Below are 18,335 nucleotides of genomic sequence, written 5' to 3'. Positions count from 1 at the left end.
CATAAATATAAAAGAAAGGGATAACCATAAGATATGAATTTTTTTTGTAATAATGTTATATATATATATAAAAAGAGAAAGAAGAAAAGAGGGGGGCGGTTCAAAGGTTAGGGAAATTGAGAGGAGGTGGAGGAAGGATAAAGCATAGTGTTAATGTATGTGAGAGTGTATGTATATAATTGTGAGTGTAGATATGAAGGTGTATATATATATATATAAATGAAAACAAAGCTCAACCTTGCTATTTGAACTGGCGTAGATTAAATCAGCGTTTGTGGATGTGGATTAAAAGAAGAAGAAAAAGTGAAGAATAAGATGGCATAAGGCTGGAAAGAAAAAGAAAAAGAAATGAACAAAAATAATAGTAATAATAATAGAGAAAAAGATGTGTATCGTTGTGTTTTGTTCTCTCATTCAAGAATGAAAGACGAGATTATCGACAATAACAGCAACAAGAAAAGGAAGAATAATATGGTGGGTAATACTTGAATCGAGAGACAGAGGGATTCTGTTGGTAGAATTGACGGGTGGTAATGGCAGTAAAATAAAAATAAAGAAAAAGAAGGTTAGACTACCAACGTGGCAAGTCCTGTCAAGAGATTGTCTGTGCCATCTGAGTTAATACAAAGACGAGCATCATTTGTGGTGTTTGGTGTGAATGGACTAGGCGTGGCTGGCACAACAGTAGATGGTTTTGTTCCGGCTGGAGACCTCGATCTGAAAGTACAAGGGGTTGCCGGAGGAGAAGGAGGCAGTGGTTGTGGTGATACTGATACTGATGATAATGATAATGATGATGAGGAGGAGGAAGAAGACGAAGACGAAGATGGTGATGTGTTGGTTTGAGGAGTGTGCTGCTTGGATTGGAGTGTGCCAAACAAACGCATGCGACGCATGGCAGCCTCTTTGTCCTGTTGCTTTTCATATACGTCAACTTCTGAAGTGCGTGTGAAATACTTGCAGCGCTCGATTCGCTCTCTCAATTCATCGAGGCCGATCCGACGCATGGGATCAACGCACAAGATCCGTTTTAGGATCCGAGCCATGTCTCGAGAAATTGGCAGGATCTTGAGAAGGAAATCAGGATCAGTCAGATATGCACGGAAAGAGTCATCTTTGAGAGAAGCGAGTCTCCAGCCGTTTCGGCCAGTTGCTAGGTTAATCAGGATCACACCAAGAGCCCATACATCATTTGGTGCAGTAGCATAGCCGACTCGGTTCGATTCACGGGCAAAATCTCCCTGACATTCTGTGAGAGAGAAAAAAAATGTATATTTTTTTTAGATTAGGATTAGTATTTATATATATATATATATTTTTCTCTATTTACCTGGAGAAAAGTAAAAGGTACTTCCACAACCATAATCTTTAGAAATAGGATCAGTTGTGGCTAAACCAAAATCGGCTAATTTGATAGTGTGTCCTTTGTCAAACACAAGGATATTTTCGGGTTTTATGTCTCTGTGATAGACACCTCTGGCGTGACAATAGCTGACTGCATCGATGAGTTGCAGAAACACTTTTCGGATTAGATTGTGGTTGGCAGAGTAAATGTTGCGGTCCGTGATTGCTTCAAACAGGTCGCCTTCAAGACCACACTCGAGCATTACATGGGTCCAATCGCGCTCCTTAACGACATGGTTGAGGCTGATGATGTGTGCATGTCCTGATAGATGTGTGTGGAGTGCAATCTCGGTACGTAAAAAGGTTCTCTGGCGGTCGTCCATAATCGAGTGTTGCAGAGATTTAATGGCGACCTTTTTGTCAGGGTTGTCGATGTGCTGGCCAAGGTAAACCTGACCATATCCACCTGTACCCAATGTTTCTTTGATCTCATAGTTGTCGATGCGAGTTCCCTTTGGAAGTGAAGATGGTTGTGGAGACATTGTAGTAAAGGTAGTATATAATATAAGAAAGGTAGAAGATTTCAATTCTTTTTTCTTTTATTTTCTTTTCTTTTTATTTATTTATTTTTATTTATTTATTTTATTTTTTTTAAAAAAAAAAAAGATAGAGAGAGCTAAAGAAAGAGGAAGATAAAGATGAGACTTATTGAATTTATACCCCTTCGGAACTCATTAGCGGCTAAAAGAAAAATTATATAATAGGTGTGAAATAAGGGGACAAAGGAAGGAGGGGGGGGGGGATGAAGGGAGCAAGGAAGGAGGAAAGGAGGGGGGGGGGGGGGATTATACAAAAAGTAAGATACGTAAAAGTAAAAAAAGGGGTATTAATTTTTTGTCTTTCTTTTACAAAAAGGATGATAAAGTCCAGGCCATCTACAGTACACTACATTACACCACGCTAGACGATACGCAGAGAATACATATAAAAGAAAGGGGTGGAGAGAAAGAGAGAAGGTGACTATAGAAAGAGTCTAAATGGGGTTCAAGAAGTACGCTCTATTTGATAGATATCTATATACAGTTTCTTTTTTTTTTTTAGTTTACAACAGATAGACTCTTTATGGACTCCTTGTCAATCTCAACAGTGCTTTTATATGAACTCACCAGCCTTTTTTGCTGTAGTTTTATTTAAGTGAAATGAAATAAAATATAAAAAGGAAATTATGGTCTGAGCACTTATCGTGCGTGGGTAGACCATCCCCTCCTTCCTGATTTAGTGATGCGCCAATAAGGCACATGATGGGAATTCATGAACAATTGCAATCTACAATCTGCAATCTGCAATCTGCAACCTGCAACCTGCAACCTGCAAAATTTCCATCTTTTATCTTCAACCTTCAAAAAAAAATATAAAACAAAAAAAAACGCATTGTTTGTCTGTATTTTCCTTTCATAGTAATTAGTGGCTTCCTAAATAAGAAACCCAACACCCATTGACTCATGAAAGAACGCATGGTCATCTATCTATACACACACACACACACACACACACACACACACACCCCTCCTTCATATATAAATATATTGTATTTTCTTTAATTTCACTAGACATTAATTTTATAAAATTTGTTATATGCTTAAAGATGCATATAATAATAATAATAATAATAATAATAATAATAATAATTTGATTTAAATTTATCATTAAAAGATACCATAGATTTGTTTGTTTTTAGATATTAGTAATAGCAAGAATAGTTTTAGCACTAGTATTAGTAGTAGGTGATCATTATTATAATGATGCCATTTTCAAACACATATGTACATGAAGTTACAACCAAGAGATTCTATTGATTTGTTTTCTATTTTCATTTTAGTGAAAGACCAATATAATAGTAATAGTAATATTATCCGTAATACTTATATACATATATATGTATATGTATATGTATATAGACAGTTGTGGGTATAATAATATCTGTAGAGGTGTGTGCATGTTGAATGAAGTCAGTGTAAAAAAAAAAAGTAAAGCAGTGTACAAGATTTGTGGGGTAAAACAATACTTTGGGAGACTATACAAATTCGGGAATGTGATATACTAAAGTATGGTCTATAAATGGTATTTCTATAAATAGGACATCTATATATAGTAGTATGTCATTACAATAACATTTCAAAAAAGGTAAAAATGTCATTTCTTTTTCGGTTTTCTATTTTTAGTGCAGAATGGCACACGTTTACCCAAAGGAAAAAAAAAAGAAAGTTTTTGTTCTCTCTCTCTCCCCTTTGTGTCTTATTGTTTTCCCCAAAGATGCATGTTCCTGACTTCTAAATCTAGAACTTTGCCGATCTGCCTGGTCGACTCATCTTGAAGACAGGCAAGGCCTATTATCCATTCAATTTTGTTTTCTCTTTCAGTTACTGTAGAATGGACCTGGTTATATGTATAAAAAAGAGAATTCAGTTGGTGATTTATGCTTTTTTCTCTCTCTCTCTTTTTGCTCCTTTTTTGATATATAAATTATTTCTTTATCTATCATGATATCTTTCTGGTATCTGGCGTCAACCGTGGACTTCAAGATCTACCTTTCCTTTTTATCCTTTTATATCTTAAACAACCTTTATTCTCCCTGATGTACTCTTCTGCTATAGATCGAAAGTCAAAATAAATAAATAAATAAAAAAAATCAACGCACACATACATTGACAAAACTCTGTCTCTTTTGTCAATTAGAAAACAAATTAAAATAAATGGGCTCTTCTAGTTTTAGCTCACTTCAGATCACAAAGAAAGTAATATGCACCAATAAATACAAACAAAAACCCTGAAGATCACACTATTATATTATATTATAATTTGAATTGAATTGAATTGAATTGAATTGATTGTGATGTTGGTTCATCTAACTCTATTTGTTTCCAGCCAAGTCAAGTCAAGTCAGTTCAGTTCAATCACATTCCATTATTAATTGAATCGGCTCACAGATCCCTCCTGATACTCTTTTACCAACCTATAGGATCTCCCTTTTTTTTGTATACATATATATATATTAAATGCAGTTACCATTTGGTTTGATCCAATAAAAAAAAAGTTCACAGCTACTATAATCACAAAGAGTCAAAGTCTACACGAATTATTCATCTAGTAATTACAAAAAATACCAATACTAATAATACTAAGAATATCATGAATGGGTTTTGTGGGTGTTACATGCCATGAATATGCCATTTTTTTTCTTTACTTTTCTGTTGCTATGATATATATATAAGACAATAATAAGGGATGGAATTAATAATGCGAAAATGATCGATCAGACGCCCAAAAGACAATAATACTACTAATTAGTCTTTTGGGATCTACGCCACGAACCCTTCTTCATATTCATATAGATAGACTTATTTTGGTTTTGGTTTAAGATTGAACAAATAGATATCAACCATTTCATCCTCTTTCTCTTTCTTATATACCCTACCTTTACCCCTTCTTTCAATTAATTTGTACCACACACTTGATGTTATATAAAAAAACCCCCCAAAAAAGAAAGAATATTACAAGAACAATTGGATCTTGTCTTGTCTTGTCTTGTCTTGTCTTGTCTTGTCTTTCATTTCATTTCATTTTGTTTTGTTTTTGTCTTCATTATACACTTCTTTTTGTTTTGCCTTTAGTTTCTTTTTCTTTTTTTTTTGGGAGGGAGCTTTTATTGGGTCTCTAGTTTCCCGTCAATCACAGAATCATCTTTACATTTTTTTTTATAGATACGAATAACTCTAAAAGCCTAATATTTTTTTTTAAAAAAAAAAAAAAAAGAAATAGAATAAACGAGAACATTATCCCTTTGTAATTTATATATAATTATATATCAAAGGCGTTACCCAAAGCATTGGGTTGATTAGAAAGTCTGATATTTATTTAGTTTGTATTACTTGGTGCATAAACTATAACCATTTTTATAAATCTGGGGTGATAACATCAACCTTATACGCCTACCTTTTTTTTTAAAAAAAAAATGAAAGAGATCTTCAGGACTACCAGTCGAATTTTGAACTTTTTTCTTTTCTTTTTAAACCAAAAGATACTAATAATAATAATAATGGTACAAAGAATGGTGATATAATTGCATAAAGTTGAGAGAATATCCAAGTAGGCACTCATATCGTGTACTGTACACTGCGTGATTTTTTATATAATCATATATTGAATTATTGTAGGTCTACCCACAGTAAGCATACACGATTCTTTATGTGTATATATATATATATATATATAATAGCTTGCTCTGGTTTATTGATTACTATCATAAAAAAAAAGAAAGAAAGAAAGAAAGGTCCATTGGTATACCTGCTGGTATTTATGAAAATCCCATTTTCAGAGTCCAATAATATGGGGGATCAAAAGCGTCTATACACAATACAGACTACACTCAAACCCATAAATAAATATATATATATATATAGCATTTTTATTACTTATGAGAATACCCACAATAAATCATTAATATTTTACAAGTAATATGTAAGAGCCACTGATAGTGATTTTTATTATTTTTATTCTTGTTTTTTTTTAATATTATGTAGGGGTAAGGAAATTTAATACTAAATAAATAAAAGCAAGATCTAACAACGCCTGCTTTTTTAAAAGCTCTTTCCCTTTATATTTATATATGCTTAAATCAAAAAAAAAAAGACAAATGGTGACTTATAGCCCTAGGAGATATGGCATATATGCATGAATTCGGTCACACACATACACACATACACACACCATGTAAGATACTCTAATGGATATTTATATAAATGGTCATATATGTAATAAACCATCAAAAATAAAACTCTTGAAAGCTAACAATATCCACAATTTACACTGTCAATTACTTTTACCGATTTGCTTACCGTTTCTTAGTGTAATGTAGTAGAATCTAGTGGGCAACCAATTGAAATAATTTCTTACGTACTGTTGAGTAATGGTTAAAAAGACAAAGTCAAGTACATTACATTACATTACATTACATTACATTACAGTACAGTACAGTAAAAGTAAGAGAACAAAATTACAATTTATTATAATTTCTCATTAAAAGAACATTTTCATATTTAGAAGCTAAAAATTAAACACTACAAGATATACACACACACACACAGCACCAAACCCTTGTCGTACAGAAAGGAAAAGAAAGAAAGAGAGAGAGAGAGAGATGAAAGGAAAGAAAGAGAGAAATAATAATAATATGTCTTATCCAATCATCAATGCTAATTTACGTATACACACTACACACACGAATGAAGAAAGCTAAAGTGGATTTGATAAAGTACAGACTAATAATCTCGGCAAAGATAAAAACCGGCACAACAATAGTAGTCATATCAATAAGAACATCAATGACAAGTAAGCAATAGTAAGCAACAATAACAGCAACCAATACTGATACCAATACTGATATCAATACTGATACTGATATCAATACTAATACTAATTGCCATGACAATAGAACAAAATAAGCCGACCAAGACATATTTTCAGTAATTCTTCTCTCTTTTTTCTTTTCTTTTCTTTTCCTTTTTTTTTTAAAAAATAAAAAAATAAAATAAAATAAATTATTATTGTTTTACTTTGTATCAAATCCCCTTTCATTTCTGCTACATTTGCCATTGCTTATTGGTGTGCTGTAGCAGGCTCATGTACCGCCAGTACCCTTCTTTTCCTTTACCAACTTCTTTTTTTTTAAAAAAAAAAAAAAACCCTCAATTGTCTCGATATGCCAAAGCAAACTTCACGACCAAAACCCATGGGTGGTGGCTTTTTCATGAAACCTGGTAATATTAATATTATTATTATATTTGATTGTATTAATTTTGAGAAAAATAAATAAATTGGGATAAAAAAAAAATTATAAAATATATAGCCTTAAATGCATTACTTAACTGTGACACCATTATCTGAGTACTGAATTAAACCCCCCTCTCATTGATTCTGCACTAAGCAAAAAAAAAAAAATAGATAAATAAATTATATATATATATATATATATTTATGTACTTGAAAAAAAAAAGATCCAAAAAATAATAATATATAGATCAATAAATATTAAATCCTGTCTTATCTTATCTTATCTTAACTTTATTTATTTAAATATATATATATATTTATATTTATATTTATATATATTTAACAGCTTGCTTTAGCGTTCTCTACTCGTCTCTGATGCCTCAACTCCTAAGTAAGATCATGCACAAAGCACGACACCCTATGGCGTCTTTTCGCGGGGATAGCTCGGAAAAGCACAATCACAACCAGACCTTTGATAACCGCAGCAACGGCCACGGCCATGGCCACGGTCACGGTCATGATCATGATCATGATCACTACGGCAATGATATTGACTATCAGTACTACAACAACTATCGTCCAATGTCGCCACCATATCCTTTTTTAAAAGAAGAAAGTTGGAACACAAATGAAGATAGAGCCGGTAAGACAAAAATAGACAGAGAAAGAAAGGAAAAGATCTAAAGAAAAGAAAAAAAAATCCAAGGTGTTGTCCAAAGTCAATGGAGTCTAGAATTTCTATATCATCTTGTTAACAAACCAAAACGAAAAACTAAATAAATCATAATCTAGTCGGGCCAACTGAATCAACTGAAGGATCTGTGCGCACTAGTGGATCAAATGTAAACATCTATCGTAAGTACATTGATTTGATATATATATATATATATCAATACATTCATTACTACACATTCTCACATACAGAAATGTAGCCCCATTATCCATTAACCAACCAAGAGGCCATTCATTCCCAAATTCACCTCCCCGGTCTCCCAATGTGTCATACAAGACATCTCTGGGAGCTGAGCTCATGAACAATAATGCTAGCAAAAATTCAAGCCAAGAATCGGAGCCCGCAATGAAATTCGAAGAACTCACTAGTGCTGAACCCGACGAGCCGGATTTATTAGCTAACGAAATCAGTCACCTCGAGGCATCCACTCACACAATGATGATCGATGACAGCCACCAGAACCACCAGAACCAAGAGCAGCAGGGACAGGAACCGCATCTGGTACCGCATATGCAACCTAGCAACACGCCCACAACATGTCGCAAGATATCATCTTCTGGTTGCCAGATCAACCTCAACACATTTCATCTCCAGCGCACCCTCGGCACAGGGTCCTTTGGCCGTGTCCATCTGGTCCAATCCAAGTTCAACCAGAAATTCTATGCATTGAAGGTTCTTAAAAAAGCCGATGTAGTCCGATCCAAGCAGGTCGAACACACACGCAATGAAAGATCAATTCTGATGAGCATTTCCCATCCCTTCCTGATCAACCTCTGGGACACTTTCCAAGACGATGCCAACCTTTACATGGTAATGGATTATGTTCCGGGTGGAGAACTCTTTAGTGTTCTTCGCAAAAGTAAGGTAAATAAATAAAGAAAGAAAAAAAATACATATTTGAATTCTTCCCTATACACATTACTATGTATATATATATATATGTATTGATTCATTATCATTGTTCTTTAGCGATTCTCAGAAAACATTGCACGATTCTACGCTGCAGAGGTCCTTCTGGGTCTTGTTTACCTTCACAACAAGGATATTATCTATCGGGATCTGAAGCCAGAGAATATCCTATTGGATTCTGAAGGAAACATCAAAATTACTGATTTTGGATTTGCTAAGCATGTCGTGGATGTAACCTGGACCCTGTGCGGAACACCGGACTATTTAGGTAAGATTCTTTCTTGTGATTCCCGATAAAGACGCTCTACAAGGAGAGAATGGGGTTGACGAATAGTGTATATATATATATATATACAGCACCTGAAATAATTCAGTCAAAGGGGTACGGAAAGCCAGCCGATTATTGGTCGTTTGGTGTCCTGATTTATGAGATGCTTGTAGGGTAAGCATTCAAAGGGGATACCAAAAATCTCCCTTTGTATTTCATTGTTTAACGGTACTATTTTGCGTGTGTGTATGAGAGTATGAGGGAAGGTACTTGGTCTAATTATTTTTAACATCTACAATTTCATATATACACATCTTGACATTCATATTGAAGGAGTGCACCATTTTACGACGAGAACCAATTTAAACTATATGAAAAGATCGTAGCTTGCAAGCCGGTCTATCCAAGTTACTTTAGCGCTAGTGCAAAGGACTTGCTGTCTCACTTGTTAACCAAGGATCTATCAAATCGGTTTGGTAATCTCAAACGTGGGTGTAGTGACATAATCGAACATCCATGGTTCCAGCCAATGGATTTTGAAAAACTGATCCACCGAAAGATCACACCTCCTTATATCCCGAAATTGCAGGGTGAAGGGGATACTAGTAACTTTGACAAGTACCCAGAAGAAACGGTGCCCTATGGACTGGCCCAGGCAGACCCACATCGTCATTTGTTTCCAGAATTCTAACCTCGGGGTCCAGATATTGTATGTACATATATTATTATATTATTATATATATATTCACACGTTATATATAAAATGGAGCGAAAAGAATACACCTGGGGGTTGCCTGTTTATCATCTTGTACATGTTTTCTTTATTATTATTCTTTCTTCGACCATTTCATAATCTTATTTATTTATTTATTGTATCCCATTTATTCTTTTCTTTGCTATGCACTGAATGCATTGCTCCTTGTTTATAATAAATATTTTCTATATATATATATTTCTCGTTTGATACTGGCCGAGAACCATCAATGTATCATAATGCATTCTATCAACCCAAAGGAAAAAAAAACAATAGTCTTTGTTCAATTCATTTTGTAAATAATGACGAATTGAATTGATTTTTGGTTTGGCTACTTCTTTAATCATTTAAAAAAAAACAGAAGAAAAAGCAAACAATTATTCAGAGCAAGGGTAAATGATACCTTGTACAATATTAATATTCAGCTTCATGTTATGGATAGCCAGTGGGAATCCAGATCCTGCTAAAGCTCAAGACATTCCATCCCAGGTGTCACTAATGTCAATTCATCCACCCAAGCCTTATTCAGTGCGGCCACATTCGATGGAGCAGTTTTCCATTGTTCCTGATGCCTACATAATCGTATTCAAGCCAGAAACAAAGCAAGAGACAGCACTATCTCATTATAATGAAATCGAAGATATCCAACAGTCTGAGATATCCCACACTAATCAAAATCTTGATTACGGGGTTATCCACAAGTACGAAATAGGAGGCTTCAAAGGATATTCTGGAAAGTTCTCTTCAAGTGTAATACGCATTATTCAAACGTATGAAGAGGTAATTAAACACATAAAACTAAATCAATTGGCTTATTTAACGAATACAAAATTATCTGTATTTGAGTAGGTGGATTATATCGAGCAAGATAAATATGTACAGGCTGCCTCTATTCAAAACAAAGCACCTTGGGGTCTAGCTCGAATCTCACACCGCAAAAGATTGAACAACATGACGTTTGATAAATTTATTTACGAGGATGATGGTGGAGAATATGTCACGGTTTATATCCTTGACACCGGCATTTACGAGGAACACGAAGATTTCGAGGACAGAGCTTCATGGGGAGTAAATTTCTTGAGGAACTCTCCAGACATTGATATCGATGGTCATGGAACTCATTCGGCTGGCATTATAGGAGGCAAAATACACGGTGTGGCCAAAATGGCCAAGCTAGTTGCTGTAAAGGTCCTGGACGACCACGGCACCGGAACAGTTTCGACTGTCATAGCCGGAATCAACTGGGTTTCCAAGTCACATCAATATAACATCCAACAAAGCTGCCTCCATCCGTTGGACTCGATCTACAAAGGAGCAGTGGCCACACTAAACTTTTTTACTACTAAATCAGTTGCATTAAACCAGGCTGTCAATATAGTAAGAATACTTTTTTTTGTTTATTGCATATGTTCCAGTGAAATTAGATAAGAAAAAAGAATGCTAACTATAGTGCATAATTAGGGAACTTACCATGGGATTACCATTGTGGTCCCTGCAGGAAATACCAAAGTTAATGCTTGTGAATATTCGCCAGCATCTGCAACTGAAGCAATCACAGTCGGAGCATCTACGTACTACGATGCTGGTACATCATTTTCAAACTTTGGAGACTGTGTGGATATCTATGCACCAGGTCAAAATATACTATCGGCTTGGAACTCTGGCAGACATGCAAAAAAGGTTCATTCTGGAACATCAGAGGCGGCTTCACATGTTGCAGGGCTAGCAGCATACTATGCCAGCATGAGAAAAGGGCAAAGTACCCCAGAATACATCAAAGAGACTATTTCTCTTACAAGTACCAACAAAACAATCACTGTAGCATATCCCAGTGGCTTACATAGTGCAGAACCTCTTGCGTTTTACGATATTAATTAGTACATTTAACAAAGTCAGTTTCTCATCCAGTTTATCAATAAGATAAAATGCTTTTGTGTTAAAAAGAAAAAGAATCATTTGCAGTTGATCTTATTCAACAGTCTCAAAGAAGATACAACACTAGCTAACTATGTTTATCATGTAATACATATTTAACAAATGGTTTATCATTTGTCTATTTCTTCCTTTAACTGTTTAGTTCATACATCCTTGATATGATTAATGGATATTTCTTGTTTATAACAAGCGTTTTCTTTCAAATTTTGTTTAATGATACCTGAGAGCCATTAATATGTATATGTATATATATGTATATATATATATATATATATATCATAATGCATTTTATCAATTCGAAGACATGGCTCTTTGAAGATTTTTGGCTCTCAAATCCAAAATATTCAATCCATTTATAATAGTATTTTTTAAGGACAAAGTAACAAACATTACGAATTATATCGCTTCTTGTCACCTTTCTTTAACCATACCTTTTTGCTCAGAATTATAAGCAAAGATAAAATAAAATAAAATAAAATGATGCACTACCTAATCATATTATTTGGTTTCATATTCTGGATGGCCAATAGAGAAACACACTCTATCACAGACCAAGATTTTTCATCCCAGACTCCATTGCTGTCAAAGCACCCATCAGAAGCTGCTTCTGTGACCCTGGATCCAATTAGACAATTTCTCAGTATCCCTGATTCCTATCTAATAATTTTCAAGCAAGGAACAAAACAAGAAACGGTACTCTCTCATCATGATGAAATTGAGGAGATCCAGCGAATTGAAAAATTTCTGACTAGTCGGGATCTTGACTTTGGGATCATCCACAAGTACGAAATAGGAAACTTCAGTGGGTACTCTGGGAAGTTCTCTTCAAGTGTAATACGCATTATACAAACCTACGAAGAGGTAATTTCAAAATAAATTAAATTAAATTAAATTAAATTAAATTAAATTAAATGTAACGGTGGATTTATTAAATACAGAAAAAAAAATTAAGCATTGTATGCTTTTATACACATATTTACCACATGCATTTAAATAGGTGGATTATGTCGAACAAGATAAATATATCGAAGCAGCATCTATTCAAAACAGAGCTCCCTGGGGTCTTGCCAGGATATCACATCGTGAAGTACTAAACAGTGTTACATTTGACAAGTACATGTACGAAAAAAATGGCGGAAAATATGTCACAGTCTATGTTCTTGATACCGGGATTTATGATAAGCACAATGATTTTGATGGCAGAGCTTCTTTTGGAGTAAATTTATTAAATTGTTCTTCAGAAGAAGACACCAACGGTCATGGGACCCATTCTGCTGGAATTATCGGAGGCAAGGTATATGGAGTAGCCAAAAGGGCCAAACTAGTCTCTGTAAAAATCTTGGATGAAGATGGTATTGGAACACTATCAAATGCTATAGCCGGAATTAATTGGGTTTTCAAGAACCACGCATTTGGTGTTCGAAGAAGTCTTTCAAGAAAGTGGATATACAAAGGAGCTGTAGCAACTTTGAATTTTATCACGACCAAGAGTACTGCACTAAATCAAGCTGTTGATGAAGTAAGTAGGAGCTTATAGATATATATATGTATATTACATTTTATATAAGGAATTAGATGCACAATTAACTTTTGTAAAATAGGGAGCATATAAGGGCATTTCAATTGTTGTCCCTGCTGGAAATAATATGGGGAACGCTTGCAATTACTCGCCATCTTCCGCAAAGAATTGCATTACAGTTAGTGCATCGACCTACTACGATCATGATACACGACCCTCAAATTTTGGAGAATGTGTGGATATATATGCACCAGGTCAAAATATACTGTCAGCCTGGAATACTGATATGAATTCAAAAAAGGTCCTTTCGGGAACATCTACTGCCGCATCCCATGTTGCAGGGTTGGCTGCTTATTACACTAGTATGGTTGAAGGACAAAGTACTCCAGAGTATATCAAGAGAAAAATCATATACACAAGTACACCAGATATCATCAGAGTGGACTTGGTCAGTCGCTCATACTTCGAACCACTTGCCTTTTATGAAACAAATACATAATATTTGCAAGAGTGATATATGTCTATGTAGATACACTTTTATCAAATTACACAATTTTCATATGTTTGTTTTTTTTAAAAAGAAGATTGTTTAATCCAGGGTAAATAAATCATTTTGATTCAATTTAATTACACTTATAAGTAGCACATTATGTGTTTACGATACTCTCTACATTTACAAGCTCTGTTACATATATATATATTCTTAACAAATTTTTTTAGCTCTAGTATTTCTTTTTAGGTCTAAGGCTCTAAAGCTCCTTACTAAAAACATCTTTAGACTCTAGAATAATCATTAAATTATTTACCACACCTCTACCAATACTTTAAAGATCCTTCTTTTAACATTTTTTTTATTAATCGCTTTATCTATCATTCTTGAGTTATTTCTTGGTTTCTGGCTATTCATCTTTATCTGTCTGGTTTTCTATATGTTTGTTTCATATTTTTTTATGTTTCATTTTTGTTTAATATTGAACAAAAGCTATCGATATACTGTGCTATGTTTTTTTTTAATACAAAAAGACTATATCAGCCGTACGTCTAGAATTTAGTATTTTAATTGCTAAACCTATTTAAAATCATCAATTGCGTTGCTTTCTTATAGTTTATTGACCATATATCTCATTTGAAGCAAAACAAATGATGCGCCACTTCTTACTCCTCCTAAGCTTCGTATTATCGATAGTTAATGGTGATCCATATCTTATGCCAAACCAGGATCTTTTATCCCAGAGTTCATTGATATCAGTTCATTTACATAATAATCATTCTGTGAAGCCACACTCAATCGAGCGGTTCTCCACTATTCTCAATGCGTACATAGTTGTATTCAAACCAGAAACAGACCAAGAAACAGCATTGACTCATTACAATGAAATTGAGGAAATCCAACAGTCCGATATATCCCACACTAATCAAAATCTTGATTATGGGATCATCCACAAGTACGAAATAGGCAGCTTCAAAGGATATTCTGGAAAGTTCTCTTCAAGCGTAATTAGCACTATCCAGACATACGAAGAGGTAATGCAAATATCCAACTTTTCTTAAAGTTATTGGATTTATTAAACAAAATCTAAAGCTAACTATTGTATTTTGCGCATCAATTATCTCTAATAGGTGGATTATATTGAGCAAGATAAACATGTACAAGCAGCATGTATACAAAACCAAGCTCCTTGGGGACTAGCCAGAATTTCTCATAAAGAAGCATTAACAGATAACACATTTAACAAGTATCTCTATAACAAACATGCTGGAAAACATGTAACGGTCTATATTATGGATAGTGGAATATACGAAGAACATGAAGATTTTGGTGGCAGAGCTTCGTTTGGGGTAAACTTTTTAAAGGGCTCTCCAGATAATGACACTAACGGCCATGGAACCCATTCGGCTGGAATTATCGGAGGAAAAAGATACGGTGTAGCCAAAAAGGCCAAACTAGTTTCTGTAAAAATCTTGGATGAAAACGCTACTGGGAGCGTCTCAAATGCTATAGCTGGCATTGACTGGATAGTTAAATGTCATGAATTTGATATTCAGAAATCTCTTTTGAAAGGCAATACGTATAAGGGAGCCGTGGCAACATTGAATTTTATTACTACTAGTACAAAAGCATTGAATAAAGCCGTCATAGAAGTAGGAAAAGAAACCGATATTTCTCTTTAAATATGCTTTAGTAAATATGATATTAATAATTTATTTTCATAACTAGGGAATTTATGGAGGTGTTACCATTATTGTTCCGGCTGGAAATGATGGCCAGTCCGCATGCGATTATTCGCCACCTTCTGTTACAGCGGCCATCAAAGTTGGATCATCAACTTATTATGACAAAAAGTCATTGTTCTCAAACAATGGGAATTGTGTGAATATATACGCACCAGGTCAAAGCATAATATCTGCCGGAAACTCTCATAAAAATTCAAAAAGAGTTCTGTCGGGAACATCTGAGGCAGCATCGCATGTAGCAGGCTTGGCTGCTTACTTTATTAGCATGAGAGAAGGACAAAATACACCTGAATACATCAAGAGCAAAATTATGGATATAGCTACACCGGATGTAATATTAGAGCTTGATCCTTATGGGCGTTCTACTTTAAAGCCAATCGCCTTTAATGGTTTTAAACTATAATATTTGCAAGATTAAGTTATGTTTAAGCTATTAGCAGTTCATCCTAGCACAAAAACTTTTAAAATAATCATTTAAAGATCAAATCAGTTATTGCAAGTTTATGCACGCATAAATAAAGTATTTTTGCTCCAGTTAAAATATGCCTGTAAACAACATTTCATTGATTTATATTTTTTCAAGATTGATAAACTGTGTTATATTTTAATAGAGTAACTCAAAATCAGCGCAATAGTAGTAACCAGCTTGCACAATAATTTCTACTTCAAAATTAATAAATTGTAATATCCAAGAAGTCAAAGTCGACATATGCAAGTAAATAGCTTCATTATTTCTATCGGGTAGGTACCCATCAGTAATGTTTCCAAGGCTTTATTTTAATTGCCCTTTGATTATTCTACACTGTTCCTATTGATCATTATATGCATTATTCTTTTATTCTTTTTTTTTTCATTGTCTGTCTGCCTATATACTTCTTTTATTTTTACGCTTAATTATGAATCTGTTTTGCTTATTTGATATTGGCCAACAGTCCTCAATATATCGTGCTAGATTTTATCAGTATAAAAAATATGTTAGCTGTATGTCTAAAATCTAATATTTAAGCTATTTACAGAATGATAAAAAAATCACTTTTGTTGTTTCTTTACCCTTTCTTAACCGGGTATATTATTTGAAGCAAAGAAAATGATCCTCCACCTTATACTACTGCTTTTGCTGAACTTTGTATTATGCATATCAAGTGGAGATCTTAATCTTATGACAGACCAAGATATTCCGTCCCAGATTCCATTGGTGCCGACTTATACATCCAATACTCACTCTGTGAAACCACACTCGGTTGAGCAGTTCTCCACTATTCCCAATGCGTACATAGTTGTATTCAAACCAGAAACAGACCAAGAAACAGCATTGATTCATTACAATGAAATTGAGGAAATCCAACAGTCTTAGATATCCCACACTAATCAAAATCTTGATTATGGGATCATCCACAAGTACGAAATAGGGGGCTTCAAAGGATATTCTGGAAAATTCTCTTCAAATGTAATACGGATTATTCAAACGTATGAAGAGGTAATTAAGCACATAAATCGATTGGGTTATTTAACGAATACAAAATTGATCTTTTTTTTAAAAAAAAAAATATCCGGATTTGAGCAGGTGGATTATATCGAGCAAGATAAATATGTACAAGCAGCATCTATTCAAAAGCAAGCGCCTTGGGGCCTGGCTCGAATCTCACACCGTGAAGAATTAAACAACCTTACGTTTGATGAATACATTTACGAAAAAGACGGCGGCAAACATGTTAAGATATACATTCTTGATACCGGAATTTATGACAAACACAATGATTTTGAGGGTAGAGCTTCTTTTGGAGTAAATCTATTAAATAATTCTTCTTCGGAAGGCGACAACGGTCATGGAACCCATTCTGCTGGAATTATTGGAGGTAATATATACGGAGTAGCCAAAAAAGCCAAGCTAGTCTCTGTAAAAACCTTGGATGAAGATGGTACTAGAACAGTATCAGATGCTATAGCTGGAATTCACTGGGTACTAAAGAGGCATACATTCGATGTTCAGAAATCTCTTCTTAATAAATGGAGATATAAAGAAGCCATCATAGCCTTAAATTGTGTCACAACGATTTCATTTGTATTCAACCAAGCCGTTGACGAGGTAGTTTTTCTTGTTTACATTTAATATAGTGAGGTAAAAGCTAAAAGTTAATTATAAAAACACAGGGAACGCATTATGGGATTTCTATTGTTGTTCCTGCTGGAAATAGCGGGAATAATGCTTGCTATTATTCACCACCTTCTGCTGTTGGGGCAATTAAAGTTGGAGCATCCACATACTACGACACAGCTGCACAATTCTCAAACTACGGAGATTGTGTAGATTTATATGCACCTGGTCAAAATATACTATCCGCCTGGAATTCGGACAAGAGCGCAAAATATGTCCTTTCAGAACATCGGCAGCAGCAGCACATGTTGTAGGACTAACTGCCTATTATATGGGCTTGAAAAAAGGACAGATTACTCCAGAGTATATAAAGAGAAAGATTTTGTATACAGCTACACCAGGTATTATCATAGATTATTATAACTGTCGGAGGGAATGTTCAGAGCCACTTGCCTTTTATGATATCGAAGCGTGATATTTGCAGGATAAAGATTTACCTACATAAATAACATTTTATCAAATAATACAAATCTTCGAATTTCTTTTGCAAAAAATAATCTAATAATTTAATATTAATTCGTCAATAAAGAAGATGATTTTGATCGACTTGGATTACATATACCGATAGAGTACTTTTGTTCTATAGTATCACCCAATTTTACAAGCATTTTATTATATATATATGTATATATTAGAGTAAAATTCTCTATAGTG

General features: G+C 34.2%; 6 protein-coding genes across 6 annotated transcripts; 5 read left to right on the top strand and 1 right to left on the bottom strand.

The window, feature by feature from the left end:
• Nucleotides 1–947: 947 nt before the first annotated feature.
• On the bottom strand, nucleotides 948–1,835 carry PHYBLDRAFT_99519 (hypothetical protein; the record flags this gene model as incomplete). The annotated part of the gene is made up of 2 exons (XM_018444097.1): nucleotides 948–1,249; nucleotides 1,331–1,835. Coding segments are annotated over 2 exons (807 nt in total), but the record flags the coding sequence as incomplete, so codon positions are not given.
• A 6,644-nt stretch (nucleotides 1,836–8,479) lies between these two features.
• pkaC5 (protein kinase A catalytic subunit) lies at nucleotides 8,480–9,771 on the top strand (the record flags this gene model as incomplete). Its single annotated transcript, XM_018440071.1, has 4 exons — nucleotides 8,480–8,770; nucleotides 8,876–9,083; nucleotides 9,173–9,257; nucleotides 9,417–9,771. Coding segments are annotated over 4 exons (939 nt in total), but the record flags the coding sequence as incomplete, so codon positions are not given.
• A 627-nt stretch (nucleotides 9,772–10,398) lies between these two features.
• On the top strand, nucleotides 10,399–11,583 carry PHYBLDRAFT_98547 (hypothetical protein; the record flags this gene model as incomplete). Its single annotated transcript, XM_018444054.1, has 3 exons — nucleotides 10,399–10,617; nucleotides 10,687–11,214; nucleotides 11,299–11,583. Coding segments are annotated over 3 exons (1,032 nt in total), but the record flags the coding sequence as incomplete, so codon positions are not given.
• A 708-nt stretch (nucleotides 11,584–12,291) lies between these two features.
• Nucleotides 12,292–13,790, top strand: PHYBLDRAFT_105457 (hypothetical protein; the record flags this gene model as incomplete). Its single annotated transcript, XM_018427905.1, has 3 exons — nucleotides 12,292–12,633; nucleotides 12,770–13,291; nucleotides 13,374–13,790. The coding sequence occupies 3 exons, from the start codon at nucleotides 12,292–12,294 to the stop codon at nucleotides 13,788–13,790; spliced, it is 1,281 nt and encodes a 426-aa protein (XP_018298847.1).
• A 707-nt stretch (nucleotides 13,791–14,497) lies between these two features.
• PHYBLDRAFT_153967 (hypothetical protein) lies at nucleotides 14,498–15,929 on the top strand (the record flags this gene model as incomplete). Its single annotated transcript, XM_018433289.1, has 3 exons — nucleotides 14,498–14,815; nucleotides 14,912–15,433; nucleotides 15,510–15,929. 3 exons carry the CDS (start codon nucleotides 14,498–14,500, stop codon nucleotides 15,927–15,929), a joined length of 1,260 nt encoding a protein of 419 aa, XP_018298846.1.
• A 756-nt stretch (nucleotides 15,930–16,685) lies between these two features.
• PHYBLDRAFT_138356 (hypothetical protein) lies at nucleotides 16,686–17,935 on the top strand (the record flags this gene model as incomplete). Its single annotated transcript, XM_018429978.1, has 4 exons — nucleotides 16,686–16,805; nucleotides 16,881–17,003; nucleotides 17,091–17,612; nucleotides 17,678–17,935. The coding sequence occupies 4 exons, from the start codon at nucleotides 16,686–16,688 to the stop codon at nucleotides 17,933–17,935; spliced, it is 1,023 nt and encodes a 340-aa protein (XP_018298845.1).
• Nucleotides 17,936–18,335: the final 400 nt, after the last annotated feature.

This window comes from Phycomyces blakesleeanus (assembly GCF_001638985.1).
Source record: "Phycomyces blakesleeanus NRRL 1555(-) unplaced genomic scaffold PHYBLscaffold_1, whole genome shotgun sequence".
Taxonomy (NCBI): domain Eukaryota; kingdom Fungi; phylum Mucoromycota; class Mucoromycetes; order Mucorales; family Phycomycetaceae; genus Phycomyces; species Phycomyces blakesleeanus.
This window is presented reverse-complemented; position numbering and strand designations above follow the sequence as displayed.